This window comes from Pleurodeles waltl, chromosome 1_1 (assembly GCF_031143425.1).
Source record: "Pleurodeles waltl isolate 20211129_DDA chromosome 1_1, aPleWal1.hap1.20221129, whole genome shotgun sequence".
NCBI lineage: Eukaryota > Metazoa > Chordata > Amphibia > Caudata > Salamandridae > Pleurodeles > Pleurodeles waltl.
In genome coordinates, this window is record NC_090436.1 from 36,127,705 (window position 1) to 36,147,912 (window position 20,208).

Sequence of the window (20,208 nt, forward strand, 5' to 3'; positions counted from 1 at the left end):
GTATGACGTCAGGTGGCGTCGCGTGGGCTAGAGTGACGTCCTCGTCGACGTGCAGAGACTAGGAAGAAGATTTCCATCGAATGCTGGCGCCATGGGAGTATTCATTAGGTGAGGAATCCACAGGTAGTTGTATCCATCAGAACTGCTTCAGTTAGGACCACTGAATATATCAGGCTTACAGTGATGTTCACAGTGCAGGTTTAGCAAGAGGCATAGAAGAAATGTATGCCTTATCATTTGTGATACTTGTAAATAGTTCAGAGAAATTGCTAAGTATGTATGACATTTTACAGCCTATGAGCATTAACAAAGCTGAGGACCATAGGCCACAGGGTGAAGCATGCATTGCAAATTATAGGAAAACCTTAACCCAAATTAAAGTCACAATTTAACTGAAGAAAAATACAATCATTCAGATCAGTCAATCTGCAATAAAGAGCATTGTTTCAAGAACTAGATTTTAAAATCCACATTATAATATTAGTGTTAATCTGCCATTACCAGTGTCAACATTGATCCAACTGGGTGGTGGGTTAGCTCCATTTGGCAGTTTAGAATACCATCCAACCAATTACAAGGAAATTTGGCATATGAAGCAGTGAACTTCTCTATAGCTGCATCCTAACTAAATGTGAACGAAAGCACGGACACTGAGCAAAATTAAATTTAAGAGGGACAAATAAATATACAATTGGTATACTAAGTATCTGTATTATTCTAATTTATTCTCTAGTAAATTTGTTTTACTGTAGTGCTTCTAACTTTGGCAAAACTGAGTCACTCACAAATAAAGAAATATGGAAACGTGTGAATTGTGGACTTCTGTGTATAATTTGCATGGATTTAACCAGTTGTACATCTTCATAAAATCCCAGAGGAGTATGCGTGGAAAGTATCTCATATCTTAGTTCTTAAGGCACAGTCCCCTTTCAGAGGACTGTTTGTATGCTCCAATTGAGCACAGAACCAAATCAAAATATGGGTAACGAAAAGTTACTCCTCGTGAAAAATCACTTGTACACCATCATGAAAAACTGAGTTGCGCCCTTTCCTTTCCCATTCTGAATGCCAATGACTCTGGATCTTTGTAGGAATAAATGTGCATGCATTTCCAGATGCAAATCGATCCTTGAAAATGCTTTAGATCCAACAACACGTGAGGAGGTAGACTTCTCTCCTCGGAACACAAACGTTGCCAGTCCATTCTCTACTAGTTCAATTGTAGGATATTGCGAATATCCCCAGGTCTGTTCCTCTGGAGGACATGTCATTGGATCCCGATTCTGCGAATAGAGAACATCCAATTTCCACTTGTTGATCCATCCTTTGTGCATGTGAGACTGACTGAAATGTGGGAACATTTGCCAATAAGGTAAAACGTAATTTGTCCACCAACATACAAAGCTCAAATAGGGAAATCAGGATAAAACCCATAAGTGTAGGAGGTAACTTCGATACCATACCACATTACTTGGCTCTCTTCTCAACCCTCCCACCCCTCCTTTATTGTATATTTCCTCATTTCTTTCCCCCTTCCTATATACACATATTTAATTTGTTGAATCTTTTCAATTTTCTTCCTCTATATCCTTCGACTTCGTACCTGTTCTTTCAAATCTTAACCTCCTTTATTACTCCCCTTTACCTCTTTCCCGTTTGCCAGAATGAAGTAGAAAAACGAGATTAAAAAAAACAGCCAAAAAATGTAAAAGGGGACCACCAAAATGTACACTGCAAAAACAATGTAAACAAATCAGCTGAAAAATATCTAGGTTACAGAGGAGACTTAGAGGCAAAACGTGGGACTAGGTTTAGTGTTAAGAGTATGGTGTAGCGTGACGGATGTTGTAGGGTAAAGTAAACAGGTTAGAGTTAGGGTCAGGGCTAGGGATAGGATTGAGATTTGGCTCAAGTTAACTACAGTAATCAGGTTAAGGTGACAGCAAGGGGAGGGGTCTTGACCAGGGTAAGAGTGGGTATTGGTGTTAAGCGTGGGGTAAGGCACAGATTTAAGACCAGGTTAAGTTAAGGAGTTGGACTAAGATTATGTTTATAGAAATGTAAAAAGATGACGTGGGTAAAGGGTGGCATAGCAAGAGGTAGGTTATGGATGTATGGCACCATAAACTGGCAGGAACCGCATGGCGTACGGAAACATAAGGTCAGGGTTAACATTAATATAGTAACAGTAAGGGATTAGGGTATATGTCAATACATTCCAATGAATAATTAACGAACACAGTGGTAAAAAATTGACTTTTCTCTCTTCCACTGATCATATACAATCTCTTTCTTCCCTTCTGAACTTCTCCTGCATCTATTTTGCTGGCATCCCTTTCTCACATCCCTCTTCTTTCCTACTGCTCCTTCTTTCAATTGCTCATCCTCAACCTCTATTTTCTCTCCTTGCTTCCGAAGAGACGCACATGTCCGTATGACGGCTCCATCACTATAAAACATATCTTTCAAGCAAGTAACATAATCAATATTTAAGCACTGACTGCTTACATCTCCATGCAATCGAGAGGATCTCGTTGGCTGAAAATAAATCAAGAAAGCAGACTGATATTTTAATCCTTTGAAGGATGAAATATATCCATGCTTAAAACTACTATTCTGCTGGTGGCAGAACTCTGCTCAACTGAAAGGTTATTAAAACACGGGGGAGGCACTAAACAGACACCATATAGCGAAGAATCAAATTTGTGGCTCAGAACCGTCTGTCTGGAATAAAAGTTAAGACTCAACTTTGTTAACATTTTTCATGCAATTTGTTTCGTAATAATTCTATTTATTTGATTTTTTCTACAGTTTGGCCTACGTGCCTACTATTGGTCTTTAAAGATGTGTGGAAAATGGAAGAACTCCTGGATCTTTATTACATTAATATACGGACATTAACTAGGAAATCTTGGTTAAAAAAACATTTAGAGAAGGGAGAGGAAGGGCACAGTGCAGACATAGTAAAGGAAATGTTAATGGCAGTGAGGTGGAAGGGGAAATTTATACTTGAAAGGTATCAAAATCATCTTCTTTAAGAGCATTATCAATCTTCAATGGGAAGGACTAAAAAGGAGAACTGAGCATGAAGATAAGGATACTTAATTTACCATCATCCTTTACCATAACTCTATAGGTGCCTTTTTAAGTTTAGTTGCCTCTTCCCTAAAACCCAGGATTTAACTGCAGGAAATAGGACACTGGTAGACAAAGTTGTTCTTTGGTGAATAATTTCTCATAAACATAAGAAAGTCTTGTGAAGCAAATTGATCAATTAGTTTTGCGACAGACATGGATTTGAATTTTGAAAAAGATTTTATGAGACAAAAATACAGACCCGATGTAAGTGGTATTGAATTTAAACCACTGACCCTTGCCTTAGCTGCTATCATCTTGCCCATGAATAAAGGTGTTGTGTAAAAAGTCTTTCATTCTAACCTTGATTTTCAAAGATTTCTTCAACTCCTTGATGACAGTCTCCCGGTCCTCCAGCTTCAATCCAAGCCCCTCGGCATCGGTGATCTCGGCTCGCAGTGCGGCGGCTCTTAGCTCCACTGGAGGAGGCGACTGCAATAAGCACACAAAGGTGGTCAATATCTGTAGCCGGGTATACTCGAGAAAGGTACTTGCAGAAATAAAGAACACACAGATCGCAAATAGTTCCCGTTTACTAACTTGTTTTCTAAAAGCTGTGTACCTCTCAGAGTATCCCACGGTCCACGAAGGTAACTTCAGGTTGTGAAGACAGGGATATATGACATCGCTAAACATTGATTATTCTTTTATCACAAGTTGTATTAACCCGTTACACTGCTGGAATTTACAATTTTAAGACATCACAAACTATGAACGCCCAAAGCAAAAAAAGTACAACTGGAAAAGAACATGGTTACTTAGAACATGGTAACCTTCATTAGAAACTTCACGAAGATGTTGCACTTTAGGAGTACTAAGACTGTAAATTATATCTGGCGACTCAAGCAACTGGTGAAGAAACCACAGCCTCCCCCATTCTTTAAGACACCCAGGGTGTCCTCACGATGTTGTAAAGGGTGGAACACGTATGGCAGATGTGCCGACTACTAATTGGGGCAGTTATGCCATGTAATTGGTGAAGGCCACACCTGCTGCTCACGCACAACAGGCACTCAACAAACCACACATCATGGTACATCACCAAGCCACAGCTACACACCTACCACCCACTCGACGCTGTATGCTTCCAATCACCCCTCAGCATCCTACCTGACCCCTAGAATATATACAGTTGGCCAACACGGCACCCAAACACAATCACAATGAGAAAGAACATTTTCAGAGTCATGAGACGCAGCAAGCAACTATGCATAGCCTCAAAGGGATTAAAAACTCAAGACTAAGTTGTAGGTCATACTGGGGCACGACAAACTGGTTGAGTGGGAACGTGTGTCAAATGTAAGGAAGTGCCTCATTTCGCAAGATCACCCCCAACCGTTTGGAGTGATGATGCTGGTTGTTCAACTCTGAATGTGACTGGGACCTGCCAACCATGCCCCAGTGGCAGAGCTGCTCTAACTCTTAAAACGCATATAGGCAATTGTGAGACATCCCCAAACAACTGCCATAATTTAACTTACTCATAAGATCCTACTATATGGTACCAGGTATACATAGGGATTGTAAGTTAAATGTCTCTCATGGACTGAAGAACGTATTGTGTCATGCTTTGAGAATACCCAGCAAATCATGACTCCCAGAGCGGTTTTTAAGGTGCTACCTCAACTTTGCCATTTAAGCCCTTGAAAAAGCCCAAACACTCCTTTTTAATATTAAGACACCCCTAAACTAGGCCTAACACACCCCTAAAGGAAGGGTGCATCATAATAAAAAGGACTTGTTTTGATGACCATGCGTCCTGACTCTAAAAACTTGGCATTGTCGTTTCTACTAGAAGTAAGGCTAGTAGCCCCAACAGTGAGTATGAAGTTACACACTGACAACTCGGCAGTGCTAACTTCCAGATAGGACTACTAAACTGGATACTTCAAGGTATCAAAAGGATCACTACATTAAACACAGCGTATTGCCCAAGACAAAATTAATGTAACTATTTTACAATTCGCAATTTTAGAAAGTTACCATTTTGCTGCCCGAGTATTCCAGTAGCGGTTTTCTGGTGCAAACAGCTGCTGCCCTTGAAACAGCCTTTTGACCCACTAGGGAGACGTGAGACTGACTTTCATGAAGAGGAACAAAGGACAATGCGAGGGAAGCGCTGTAATCTCTTCTTGGCACCATAGCACGAGTTGATGTGAGCCCAGAAGGCGAGCTTCTAAGAGGAAGGCAGCTTTAAAGGATAAACTGCAGTCACACTAGGAAGGGACTGCTCTTTTGTTTAGGCAGACATGCTGCCATCTCAGGCAGATGGGGAGAAGCCGTTGTCAAACCGATGTAGCCGCCAGGTAGCCACACCTCTGACTTGGACTAGGGAGCTCCACACACAAAGAGAAGTGTCTGTTTATGCTGGAATAGGGTAGAGTAGTTCACCCTAGTATAGTTAGATGCCACACCTCTCAGGAAGTAGTCAAAAGGTGGCAGTAGACCTGGAAGTTCAGAATCTAGTTAGTTGTTGGTGGACATATATGTGCCACCTCGGGAGCACAGACCTCAGATTACTACAGAACTGGAAAGAAGATCGAAAAAAGGACTAACTGGCTGCTCCCTGGCCCCAGCAAAGAGAGGCTGCACCAAAGCCTGGACTGAGCCTGCTGAACCTGAGGACTATCAAAGACAGGACTGCACTTCCTATGCTCCACTTGTGGAAAAGTTACCCATGTATGCCAGACAAGAAGTGACTCCAAGAGACAGTTGGCTGAGTCCCTGTTACAGCCAAATGGCCATAAAAGCTGTGAGCTCTGCATAAAGACCTCTGACCTATGCTGGATGCTGGGCTGCAGCCTGGGGGATAGAATCCACACTCACAAGGAGCCCCCAGGTTTGCTGGACCCATGAAGGCTGTTGGAGTGTACTTCCTGTGTAGGACAGTGCCTCTTTTTGTCATAGGTTACCTCCACTTTTTGCATGGTACATGATGTGATTTTCACTAAAAGTGCACTGGATTCCTGCTAACCAAGTCCCCCAGTGCCAGATCTCTTGCCCAAAACTGTACAACTGTTTCCCCAATTAGCAAATCCTTTAGCACCCTCTAAGTCCTGAGGTACTAAAGAGGGTCCCTAAAGGCTGCAGCACTAATTGTGCCACCCTTAGGGACCCGTTACCAAGCAAATGCCAGGCTGCCATTGCAGGCTGCATGTCTTCGTGCAGACTAAAGTGAAAACACAACATGTCACACATCCCTGTGTGCCATGTCCACTACCACCGCATATAAGATTTGTAAGTCACCCCCACCCCCCAGCAGGCCTTACAGTCCTAAGACAGGGTGCCTTCTATTACATGTGAGGGCATACCTGCATGAGCAGATATGTCCATGTGCTGGTCAGTTCCACTCCTGCCAGTTCAAGTGACCAGAGAAACCATTTTAAAACATGTACTGACCCTGGTGAAACCACGTTTCCCAGCTACATGACGGCTTCACTAAAAATAGGGATGTCTGGTATCAAACACCTCGTATTGATAAATCCACACTGATTGCAGTGATGGATTTATTAAACATGCACCCAGAGGGCACCTTAGAGTTGCCCCCTGAAAACCTACCAGCCTCTGGTGTGCTTGCTCACTGGTTTCTGCCAGCCTGCCACCCAAGACACTGTTCTGACCTCCTAGGGTGAGAGCCTATGGGAGAGGAAACCAACCCCCTTGGCTAGGGTATGCCCATGTCCCTTGCTCGCTGCACCACTGGATTCAACCTAGCCTGGCTGATGCGGGGTGATACCCCCAAACCGGACCCAGGATGCTTACTTCCAGTCCAGGGAGGAGCTGGGTTGGCAGTTCGGGTTGGACTGTCCCCAAGAGGAGCAGGGTCAAGAGTAATTTGCATATAGCTGGGTCCAAACTCGGGGTGACGTGGCAAGCAATATAGTGATGGATAAAACCCAGATCTGTGACTGGGGGTGAGAGTTTGAAAAATTTCAACACTCTGTCCATTATTTTATTTTGTGGTGTAGGCACCAGACCATCAATTGGTGCAGACAGAACTTTTAGAGGCATAAGTGCAGCAGGGACCAGTATGGAGCGTGGCCTTGCGGTGGACACCTGTACTGGAACTGGGAAGGGTCTGAAACTGGGTCCCAGGAGGGCAGATGGCGTAAGGGAAAACCCACCAGCATTACCTCAAATAAAGGCCCCTGCGACTCCTAGGCGCCCGAAGAAGTGCCACAGGGAACAAGAAGTGCAGTAGAACCCCCTTAAGGCCTCCAATTGCTGCAGGATGGAAAATAGCCCGGGGAATTCAGGGAGCATCGGAACCAGCTGAGGTATCTGGTCCTTGGCCAGTGATCTCAAAGGAGTGCAACGTAAATCTTGAAGCCCTCATATGCCTTCTTTTCAGAGCCTGAGTGGGGCTCTGGCGTTTGGAATTTGACGGCGGCTATTCACAATTCTGTTCTGCTCTGGAAACAGCAGAACAGAAGCAAGCTTGTAACACATGCCTTAAAAGGGATTGCTGAAAGTATTTGTAGATAGTAGTAAGAGTGTCTCACGTCTTGAGCCCTTACTTGAAATGTCACCACTTTAACATCATCCGTCTCTTTGGCGGTTGGCAGCTTCCATCCCAAAGTACAACAAGTTCTCAATGGAGAAATGTTTGCGACAGTCATCTAAGATCGCCGTTTACAATAAAGTTGCATTCTGTAAATTTATTAATCCTGAGAAATGTCTTCCTCATCCTGCCAAACGTACATCCACAAAATATTGCACCAGTGAGTGAGAACCACCACCATCTGTATTATCATCAGGCACTGAAACTACAGACCTAGACTTCAGACTCGGTACCACAGACAAGGACATGAGTATTAACAGCAGCACTTAAACTGCAAGATTTGATCATGGAACGTGGTTCAGGTCCATGCAAAATATCGCAAAACTCTAGCCTTATTTCCAGTCAGCACTTTGAAGTTGGAGCACAAGGAAAATGTTCCATCAAATCATCAATAGTAAGCATTAGTGTGGTCAGTGAATGCAGCGGTCCGTGGCACCACCATCACAGATTCAAGCTGTGGAGCAGTTATTCATGGGTTGAAGAGGGTAACTGTTCTCTTTGTTCATCATACAAAGGACATTCCTCATTTTTGTCTGTCAATTAGCTCTCTGGAGGCAAACTTGTGTGAGCCATTAATTTCATTTCCCCCAAACGCCAGGTATTTCTTGTCACTACAAGCGGCACAGTATATTACCACCTTCAATGCTGAACACGGAAAAACTGCATGCACCAGTCAAGTGTTTGAATCTTTGGATCAATCTCCCTGTATTTGGAAAAGTTATCCAAATTTGTGGGACTTCTGTCCCATTATGAACAAACAAAAGTAAAGAAAACAATGTCATGACACTGGTGTGAAAGAGGGAATTGAAGTGGTACCTGGAGAAAGGGCTGCATTGTAACTAGGGTGTTACAAAGTCAGATAAATGCCACATGACACTCAGGCATAGGTGACACTGCCAGCTGCCATACCTAAATGTAAAGCTTGGGATTCCCATTCTGGAGATAGAATACTGTTAATCAGGACTTCTTTCATCATATTCTTACTCCGACAAACAGAGAAGAGAGGCTACAAGTGAAAGGTTAAGACTCACCCCTCAGTTTCCTCAGCATTCACTCTAAGCACCCCTACTGTTAGTGCGATGACAACAGTGAGGAACAATTGATATATACGGCAAAAGAAGGTCACTGAAGAGGGAAAGTATCAGACACATCTCCTGTGGATGACCCGGGTGGACTGGATGTTCTTTCTGTGGTCCCCTTCGTCACCACAAAGCTTCTGTATCAGGATGGGAACTCTTGTCTTGAGGCTTAGATCTTGGCTCCATCTTTGTTCCAGTACTAAAAAGGGCTTATGGTGCATTTTGTGGATTCTTCATTACCACAGAACATGGCTCTTGCATGCAAGCGAAGGCCGGTGGAGCACGGACCTACTCTCCACATCAAGGCTTTCGTTGGTGCAGCATGTTTGAGGTGCATGATGGCCAGAACATTCTCTAGACACTTGTCTGAAAGTGAAGGAACTTTCTTTAAAAAGCTGTAGTTCTCTGCAATAGGCTCAAGGGATACAACTTCTGCAGACATCTCCTGCGGCCAAGAAAGTGCTCAAAGAACCTGGCAGTGAGAAGTATATATTGGCTGGCAAACCTCAACTGTACGCAGGAATATGTTGTGTCACAATAGCAGCATGTTCATGACACCTGTTGCAATATCTCATGAATGTATGCAGAAATCTGAAATTATCTTAACAAAACTAAGAACAAAATCGGTCTCAAATTAGAGCTGAATGAAGTGCATCTTGCAGCACTCTATTTTAAAAAAACAGTCATACCTTTAGCTGCGGCTTGTCTGCATCGTATTCACCCTCCTGCATAGCGGTAGCCATCTTGTTCATGGTGGCAATGAGAATGCTGCAAGACTGACGCAAACTTTCATGTGGATTGATACCCTGAGAGCCATAAATCTGAAACAAAGTGAGAGTAGGTTTGGCATTCAGTGAAACATAACATGGAAGACATTTGGTCGTCTATTTTCCAGATGCTCATTCCAGAGTATACTGTGAAATCACCAGAAAAACATTCTGAATACCTTGCACAAAGATTTTACCTTTGTATATAGAAATTCTGCTGAAAATAACAGGTGTTATTGTTACAGATCTTAATAATACTCCACTTTAGCAGCAAGAGATGGATTAAAATGAAGGGCCTTGATGTCCCTTACCTGGGATTAAGAAGGGGAGATACCGGGGCAAGACTAAACAACTGCATCTCCACCACTAACTCTAACCATTCTAACTATTCCAAGTTTCAGTTTCAAGAAGGAACTCACATCAGGTCAATGTCTAGGAGTCAAGGCATTGGGAGGGTGTTGAGAAAGGTAGGATAAAGGCTGTTGAGAATAACCACAGCATGCTCCCCCTGTGATGTAGGAGGGTGTCAGTTGAGAGATACGCTCTGCCTGCCCTGAAGAGGTAACCTCAAACGTGCACCAAGTCAAACTGGGTTCAGTGCGTCCACACCTGGTAATTGTGGGTGCGGGAACACCAGGCCACTCAAAATTGTGCAGCTCTGGCCATCTCGTAATAACACCCTTAGGCCACTGGAGTTCGAATCTAAGAATACCACAAACCTTTAATGAAGTTTCTAGCAGAGTAGGTAAGAAGCCGTACACATTTTTACTCAACTGAGTTACAACCTATAAAGATTTGAGGGAGGAATACAAAAAGGCTTGAATGTAAACCTATGATTACGTGTGCATAAATAATAATACTTTGCTTTCCATGGCCACAATGCTCATGAATGGAAAACACATGGGAATACACAGTGTGGTACTCATCTATGGACTGCATAAGAGGAAGAATTACCTGTTCCGCAGCTTTAAAGGCCAGGTCCTCCAGCTTCAGTGACAATAACCCTTCATTCTCTCCCAGAGGTGCAATCATCTGTGCTCCTGCAGCAGCCACTTCTTGTAGCACTGCCACCACCCAAGTCAGATGCTTACGGCAATCTAAGAGTGTGTCGGAAACCTGAGAGGAAAACAAAGACATGCGTAAAGCAGCATACAACTACCTAATCTTATCAACCGCAGAAGCATAAAAGGCTGAGTAAACCATCTGGATTTGAACCTTTGGTTGAGACCACCACCAAACCCTTGTTCATGCAATCCACTTCAACAGGCAAGCAAAACTGAGTGGTTCTTTACGCCTACGAATGCTGGCCCAATTTCTCTGCTGCACTAGGTGGCACGAATATTGGAAACAATAGTCACTGTTGATCCAAGGGCTAGGAATAAAATCTCAGTTATAATGCAGGCTACGTTATCACAACCACAAGGAAAACGAACCGAAGACAGAGTCCATGCTTGACAACCCATGTGTATCATTCAAGGATAGTGGGGGTGTTGCAATAGTGCTACAATGTAGCAATCAATCAATGCGGCTCAAAACCCTGGATCACGCAGCCCCACCTCCAGTCTGGCAGACGCAGGAATACACAGCAGGGCACAAACAAGGGTCAGGTCTTTTCTGATCAATGAAACAAACCAACAACTTTGTTCCCGCTTTCTGCCTCCCAGTCTTGCACCATCACATCAGGGTAATCATTACTGCCTACTGTAACCACAATGTGGAGGCTTTAGGTAGAGGTTGTTCTCACACGGTGATAATACCAGGGATCGTGCTATGGATTATTATTACATCTCAGGAAAACGACTTAAGAGTGTCTGGCGCCTCTGACTGATTGGCTAAAACCAACCCCAGATACGCAGTAGTTCTGGTAGTGTGCTGGTAAGATACCAGGCGCTACCATTATTGGGTATTCCAGTGGATGCTGCACCGGCACACACAATGGAAGTGAACAAGGTACCCAGGAAGTGTTTATTTCATTTACAGGTGCTTGGTACAAATGCACTCTGAATGTGGCAGTACAGTTGCTAAGGGGCACATGAATTGCACCTATCTCACGAGTACTTTGAGAATCACGTTAGCAGCTCCAAGGCACAATACGGTACAAGGCCTTCATAGTGCTCATCGGCCTCCATCTTCAACACCATGTTCCACTTGATTTGTTCAATCTAATTCTATGAATCTCAAGGTGGTGGTAAAAAGGACCATTCAAATATATGGTTGTTCAGTTTAACCCAGGGACCTGTATTAAACAAGCAAGACTAATGACTCTTCAGTCTCTGCTCCAATACACCACAGACAGCACACTTCATGGTACTGTATATGTATACAACAACATAAAAAAGCTGCTGTTATGCTAACAGGTTGCAACGTAGTCTCTGACCTGCTGTCCAAAGCTGAGAGCTGCTGGGATTCCTGGCGCATCAGTCCCAGGCATTCGGCGACGGATCTTCTTGCAGAACTGACGGATATCACTACAGGAGGTTTCCAAATCTTTTAGAAGAATAGCAAGGTCCGAGGCCTGTTGCCCGGGCTATTGAATAGTCAAGAAAAAAATAAGTATGTATTTACTGCACCAGACAATGACTATTTCACACGAAAGAAAGTAGGAGTTATCCTGACCTGCAAAAAGGACCGGAGGCGACCCACTTCGACAGCCATACAGTCCAAGGCACTCTGGGTGAACTGGAAAAAATAAAAAGATATAGCACTGTTATTGGACGACACTCTGAAAACAAACATGGCGTTTTGAATACCTATTGATTTATAATAAAAACAAGCCAAACACTTTGTAACACGGAATAATGGGTTGCAAGTCAAGGATACATTTACTTAATAACTCTCATAACTTGTTTGTTTGTCCCTACAGTCATCCATATGGGATGTCTAAGCTGCTGGATCATGTCAGAGCAAACACACAGCTCTCTGAAGCTAGTAAACTGGCACACGTTATAATGAGTCGCACTCCCCGATTATTCTCTCTTTTCCACCAAGTTATCTTTCCATCTGCAAGAGGAAGGATTCTGTAGCCAGAGTAGTGATCGATGGGACGAAAAACGAACAGGAAGTACCACTAATTTAATTTCCTATAAATATACTTCAGAAGTAGAATATTCACATTCCAATTTACAACATTCATAAAGTATTTTCCAACCCCTAAATTAGAGCGGTTCTAAAGTCAGCACAGATGGTTCTTACCAAGCAGACAAGGGAGGATAGGAAGGGAAGAAGAGAGGCAGAAAGATGGAGAGAGCAAGTAAGAAAGACCTGACGCCTGGGTGGCTTTACTTGAATATGGTGTCCATGAACTGCCCTTCCAACATGAAGAACCAGCTTGAAGGCCTTACTGTCACTAGTCTAGATGTAATTTTAGGTATGCTGGTAAAATTATACAAATTTCTGAATTTGCGATATTAGCAGGAGACTCGATGACACAGAAAGTCTCACTCAGAGACAAATTTTGCATGAAACAGTCCCTTGCTGGTTGTCACAAGACTTTTACACGAGGAGCACTCTTGCATAAAAAGAAGCTACATGGGTGTCTGGCAACACACATTTTGCGCTAAAAGCGTAATTTTGCATATAGAATTGCACGAAATTTCACAAAATTAAGCAATTCAGCATTCTCCTTAATTTGGTGAAGTAGCTTTTCCTCTAGGAGAGTGAACTATACTACAGTCTGGTGGTTGATGAGTACGCTTGTCACAAGAATATCTGATGTACTCCAGTAGTCATCTTGTTACAGCAGCATTAGCCACTGTGCATTTCCTTAATTTATATGCCAAAGCTAAAAATAGTAAAAAACTATACAAACAAATTACTTACCTTCTGCAATTTACCTTGGCTAATCTACCTAACATCAGGTTCCTCACCTTTAAAATATTCCCGAGATGCCAGACTGGATCTGTAAACTTCCATAGCAGTGCTCCTGCACGCCACTAGGTGGCACTGTGCTACTCTGCACTGCCCCAGAGGTGTGAAGCAGAGCCGCATACAAGTGCCACTCCTGCTTGAGACGTCCCTTCCTTGCTCGACTCTCGGATACGGAACACAAAACAAATGGAGGTGCTAGGGTGCAGATCTCTAATTCGGTTCCTTGTTAGATGGTAAAAAGACTACGCCACACAATTGTGAGGAGGGAGGGTAGTGATTAGGTAAGAGTATCTACCAGAAACAGCATTACCTAAGACAAGTAACTTGTTCTTCTGATTGATGCTTCTAACCGCAGATTCCTCACCGTTAGAAGCAATTCTCTCCAGGTGGAGGGTCTGTGAAATGGATTTAGACCAAGAAGTCCCACAGGACTGAACAGGCAAAATTCCCGTTCCAGCAGACCTGGCTGTCAATGCAGGAGTACTCTGAACATGCGCAACGACACCTGCATAGTGGCCTGACAGATGCCAAGGACAGGAGTTCTGTAGGACAATGCAATGGTGGCAGTTTTGGTTCTAGTGGAATGTTCCCTCAGCCCTTCACGGAGGCTGCTTTTTTGGCCAACACGTAGCAGAACTTAATGCAAAGAACTACCCATCTCAACTGAGACATACACCTCTAAGGAATGGTTTCTTACCTGTAACTCCAGTTCTCTCGTAGGGGTATTTCCATGATAGTCATAAGCATTGAATAGTTCCGCGCGCCTGCGGGGACCCCGGAGCACTGATGTGAAGTATATTCTTAAGTGAAAACACCAGCCGTTTAAAGAAAAGGTCTGTCAAAAAACACTTAAGAATAACATTGTGCAGCCTATGTGAACAGCTACACAGGCCAAATTGTTGAAAAGAAAATCAATAGTAGTGTAAATTCATGTTCAAACACCTATTTGTTCTAGAAATGTAATAACAAATACATTCTCATACTTTATTTACACCTCTGATGAGAACAAAACAATGCAGGGCAGTGTAGCCCATAGGCTGCCATTATACAGAATGTAAATAGAGCTGTGCCTTTAAGAAAAGCAAAGTCTTCCTGTTTCCCATCATGCACAGCAAAAGGCAGTTGCCTCAGTTCTTTTTTGGAGGCTATTACCTGACATGAAGAAAAAACAAAACATTTGTTGGAGTACCCACCTCCATAATATTCATGTTCTATGTCAACTCCACCGGGGAGGAGGGAGGGTTGCTTATGACTATCATGGAAATACCCCTACGAGAGAACTGGAGTTACAGGTAAGAAACCATTCCTTCTCTCGTAGGGGATTTCCATGTATAGTCATAAGCATTGAATAGAGTAGCAAGCCCATCCCCATAACCGCGGTGGAGTCGATATAAGAATACTGAGAAAAACATGAATCATGCAAACAAATTCTTGAGCAAAGCCTGTCCAACCTGAGCATCTGCCCTAGCGTCTGTATCAAGGCAGTAATGCTTAGTAAAGGTATGGACCGACCTCCAAGTGGCAGCCTTGCATATTTCTGCCAAAGGGACATTTCTCATCAAGGCTACAGTAGCTGCTTTCCCTCTGGTCGAGTGGGCTTTTGGTCTACCACCAAGGGATTTGTTTGCTAACTGATAACATAACATTATACATGAAACAATCCACCTGGATAAAGATTGTTTAGATGTGCCCAAACCTGTTCTGATTGGGCCATAGTTAATAAAAAGCTGTTGTGATTTTCGTAAGCTTTTTGTCCTGTCCAAGTAAAATTTCAATACTCTCTTTACATCCAGAGAGTGCAGAGTTCTCTCAGCAGGAGTAGCTGGATTCTGAAAGAAAGTCGGTAATGAAATTGTTTGGTTCACATGGAAGTCGGAGACTACCTTAGGTAGAAATTTTGGATGAGTTCTCATTACCACTTTTGCAGAATGAAAAACCGTGTAGGGTTCCTGAGCGCAAAGGGCCTGGATTTCGCTGACCCTACGCGCTGAAGTGATTGCCACCAGAAAAGCAGCTTTCCATGTGAGATGCTGCAGCGATGCCTTGTGTATCGGCTCGAATGGCGGCAGCATCAGACGTGATAAGACAACGTTCAGTTCCCATGGAGGAGAAGGCTTTCTAATGGGAGGAAAAACCTTTTTTAAACCTTCTAGGAAATCCTTAATAATCGGAATCCGAAAAAAGGAAGTTTGTGAAGGACTCTTTCTGTATGCTGTTATCGCCGCCAAGTGAACTTTTATTGACGACAGTTGTAAGCCCGATTTTGCCAAACTTAACAAGTATGGTAAGATAGATTGTTCTCCACAAGAAACCGGGTCAATGTTGTTGTGTAAACACCAAATGCAGAATCTCTTCCACTTGCTTGCATAGGCTGATCGTGTGGAAGGGCGTTTTGCTTCCCTCAGAATTTCCATACAGTCCTGAGGTAAGTTCAAATGTCCATATTGCACTAGCTCAGGAGCCATGCTGCCAAACTCAACGATGAGGGGTTGGGATGAGATATCTGTCCTCTGAACTTCGTGAGAAGGTCCGGGCGATATGGTAGCCTGATGTGTGGTTTGAGTGACCTGTGAAGAAGGTCTGGGAACCACCACTGGCGTGGCCACTCCGGAGCAATTAGGATCATTTTGGTCTGAGCATTGGACAGCTTCTGGAGAACTGCCGGAATCAGGGGAAGCGGTGGAAAGGCGTAAAGAAATGCCCCTGACCAGCTTATCCATAGGGCATTCCCCAGTGTCCCTGGATGGTAATATCTGGAGGCGAAGTTTTGGCATTTTTTGTTTTCTGGGGTTGCGAATAGGTCTGTAGAAGGGGTACCCCAGAGTGCGAAAATGGAATGAACGACGTCGTCGTGTAGTACCCATTCGTGGTTCTCGCTTATTACCCGACTGAGGGCATCCGCTTGAACATTCTGGATGCCGGGCAGGTGAGTTGCCACTAGCGACAGGTTCCTGGCTAGAAGCCAATGCCAGATTGTCTGGGCCTCTCTGGATAAAATTCTGGACCTGGTGCCTCCTTGTTTGTTCACGTAGTACATAGTGGCCACGTTGTCTGTCTGAAGAAGGAGAGTTTCCGTTCTCAGAGAGGGAAGGAAGGCTTTGAGCGCAAGGTGGACTGCGCGAAGTTCCAGCAGGTTGATGTGATAGAGACTCTCTTTCTGTGACCACTCGCCTTGGACTCGAAGATGTTCCATGTGCGCCCCCCATCCGAGCAGTGACGCATCTGTTACGATGGTTTGAGATGGAGGTCGTTGTTGGAACGGAATCCCCACCAAGAGATTGCTGGGCAAACACCACCACTTGAGGGATTGTAGGGTGTGAGGAGACAGCAGGACTTTGTTCTCCCAATCGTCCCTCAGTTGACACCACTGATCCTCTAGATTTTCCTGCAATGGTCTCATATGGAGACGAGCATTGGGAACCAGATGGATACAAGACGCCATCGAGCCCAGTAGAGAAGCTATTATTCTTGCAGTGGCTTGAGGTCTTTTCTGCAGTTGTTTGCACTTTTGGAGAATCGATAACCGTCGTTCCTCCGAAGGAAACACCTTTCCTAGCTTGGTATCTACAATGGCCCCTAAGTAATGCAACCTCTGAACAGGTGTTGCTGTTGATTTCAGAAGATTGACTTGAAGACCAAGTTTTTGTAGCAGTTGTAGAGTCCATTCGAAATGCTGCTGTGCCTCGAGATAGCTGGAGGCCTTTATGAGCCAATCGTCTAGATAGGGATAGACGAATATTCGCTGTTTCCTCAAGTGGGCGGCTACTACCGCCATGCATTTGGAAAAAGTCCTTGGCGCTGATTTTAGGCCGAACGGTAGAACTGCAAATTGGTAATGGCGTTTTCCGACAGTGAACCTTAGGAATTTTCGATGTTTCTTGGCTACTGGGATATGGAAGTAAGCGTCGCAAAGATCTATCGCACATAGCCAGTCGCCCTGACGTAAATGTGGGTAAATTTGGTGTAAGGCTAACATCCTGAATTTTTCTTTGCGAATCCATTTGTTTGCTGTCCTCAGATCTAAGATGGGACGAAACTCTTGTTTGTCTTTTTTCTGTACAAGGAAATATCTCGAATAAATCCCCTTCCCATGTTGGCTGATGGGAACGGGTTCTATGGCTCTTTTTTGCAATAGGATATTGACCTCTAACTGCAGAGCTTCGAGATGGTGGTTGGCTGTTTTGGGTGGAACAGATGGTGGAGAACTGGTGAATCTGAGAGCGTAACCATGTCTCACAATATTCAATACCCAGGCGTCTGTTGTGATGCGTAGCCACTCGTCTAGATGATTTGAGATACTTCCCCCAACCGGAGTGGGTAACGGAGGAGGGGGAAGCAAAGATTCAGGGCCTAGACGTGGGAGTTTGTCGAGGTGTCTGGGTCTGAGGTGTTGAACGACCCCTTGTCGACTTTCTGGAGAAGCCCCTCTGATGCTGCTGCTGCTGCTGTTGCTGAGGGCGTGAAGACGACCAATGTGGAGCCTGATACCTGTGGGTGAACAGTCTTCTTTGATATGGGCGGAATCCCTTTCGCTGTTCTTTAGGTCGCTCTATGCCTACCGCTTTTAAGGTATCCAGCTCCGACTTCATTCTGGCCATCTCATCATCGGCATGAGAGCCGAATAAAGTGGAGCCTGAGAAAGGCAGGTTCTGTATCCTCTGCTGTGCTTCGGGTTTAAGCGATGTAAGCCGCAGCCATGCATGTCTCCTGAGCGCTATACCATGAGCATAGTTATGTGCGGATAGAGTTGAAGCATCTGCCGCAGCACTTATGATCTGGTTAGAAACCATTGCTCCCTCGCTCACGACCTCTAGGAAATCTTCCCTTTTGTCCCTAGGGAGATGCTCTGAGAACTGTAGTATAGAGTCCCAGAGGGATCGATCATATCTCCCTAATAAAGCAGTGGCACTGGCTGCTTTCATGGTGATAGATGCCGTCGAGCATACTTTTCTTCCTGCAGCATCGATCTTTCTGCTTTCTTTGTCTGGGGGAGCAGAGGAAGACGGTGACGTCGAATGCGATTTCTTCGCTGCCACTATAACTACCGAGTCTGGTACTGGGTCCGACCTCAAGAATAGAGGATCTTGCTCTGGTGGACGGTACTTTTTAATGAGTCTGGAAGGAGCAGACTTTGTTGTAGCCGGCGTGAGAAAAATGTCCATTGCCGGTTCAATAAGACCCGGAACCAGTGGAAGTAAAGGTCGTGAAGATGTCCTTTGATGCAAGGTCTCAAAGATTACTGATGTCGATTGGGCTGGAGCTGCTAGCGGGATATTCAGCTTGGTTGCCCCTCTCACTAAGACCTCCTGAAATGTGTTGACATCATCTATGGGAGACACTCTTGGGGATGGTGAGTCTGATAAGGTTGGAGAGTAGTCTCGTGTGGACGATGAAGAATGTCCATGATGTGATTGACGACGGTGCCTTGAGGTAGATGTACGTCTCGAGGAATAACCAGAACGCCCTGCAGATCGCGTTGGAGTCCTCGGAACAGGTTCTGGAGGAGGCGCCGGAAGAGGAGCCGTAGGTGTTACCGGCGTCTGTGGTAAAGGCGACTGCCTTTGTGAGAGCTGTGGTGATGCTGGAAGTAGGATAAGCGAGGCCGAGGATTCTGAGGTTGTATAAACCCTTCTAGGCCTCTTAGATGGTCTTCTCGACGTCGAAGCACTCCTCGACGTCGAACTCCGGTGACGCCGAGTGCCTCTAGACGTCGACTCGTCTCGCCGCTGAGAACCTCTCGACGACGAACCTCGACGTCGGTGCAGTGACGGTGAACGCCTCCGACGGCGAACACTCTCTCTCGAAGGCGATCTCCCTCGCCGTGTCAACGGCGAGCCCGACTCGGATCTCCTTGGCGTGGACTGTGTTCGCCGTGTCGACGGCGACCCAGATCCTTTCGACGTCGGGTGTCTTCGCCGCCTCGACGGCGAAATAGCTGTCGACGGCGAACGATGTCGTTTTCTCGCCGGCGAAGCACTCCTCGACGGCGAACATGTTGGCGCCGTTCCCTGCTTCGACGTCGACGCTCTCGACGTCGTCGGAGATCTATGTCGTTTTTCAGCAGGTCTGGAAGGAGTCATGGAGGAAACAGGTTGAGCCCTGGTAGAAGTCTGACCTTCTCCTCGCTCTGTAGTGGAATGGCCACTTTTTCTCCTGTCCTCTTTCGCCTGGAGTCGGATCTTCTCTCTGTCACGAAGGGTTCTTCTAGAGAAGGTTTTACAGATGTCACACGACTCCGGTTTGTGGCTGGATGGAAGACAAATTATACAGACCCTATGTGGATCTGTTTTAGCCTTCTTTCTTCCACAAGAAGGACATTTATCAAAAAGTGAAGGCATTTCTAACTAGAAAAACCTCAAAATTCTGTCAGAATTTAACAGAAATCAGTAGAAAATGATCACTCAAAGGTAAAAACGTCGAGTGAAAATGAAATTCAGAAGATATTTCAATGAATTTCTGTCACAAAAGCTTTTGTGAGGTAGAGCTCAATGCTTCAGGGTCCTGTCAGCAGGAGCCGGAAAAAAGAACTGAGGCAACTGCCTTTTGCTGTGCATGATGGGAAACAGGAAGACTTTGCTTTTCTTAAAGGCACAGCTCTATTTACATTCTGTATAATGGCAGCCTATGGGCTACACTGCCCTGCATTGTTTTGTTCTCATCAGAGGTGTAAATAAAGTATGAGAATGTATTTGTTATTACATTTCTAGAATAAATAGGTGTTTGAACATGAATTTACACTACTATTGATTTTCTTTTCAACAATTTGGCCTGTGTAGCTGTTCACATAGGCTGCACAATG

General features: G+C 44.6%; 1 protein-coding gene across 11 annotated transcripts in view; it reads right to left on the minus strand.

Moving 5' to 3' along the window:
* DCTN1 (dynactin subunit 1) overlaps positions 1-20,208 on the minus strand; it is a 394,031-nt gene that overhangs the window by 54,117 nt on the left and 319,706 nt on the right. For all 11 annotated transcript variants that reach the window (XM_069207920.1, XM_069207653.1, XM_069207629.1 and 8 more), the window contains 5 exons: positions 12,159-12,221; positions 11,920-12,069; positions 10,497-10,658; positions 9,465-9,596; positions 3,439-3,567 (listed from right to left, as the gene is read on the minus strand). In XM_069207920.1, the coding sequence (XP_069064021.1) occupies positions 3,439-3,567; positions 9,465-9,596; positions 10,497-10,658; positions 11,920-12,069; positions 12,159-12,221 (636 nt within the window). The remainder of the gene's footprint in view (positions 1-3,438; positions 3,568-9,464; positions 9,597-10,496; positions 10,659-11,919; positions 12,070-12,158; positions 12,222-20,208) is intronic.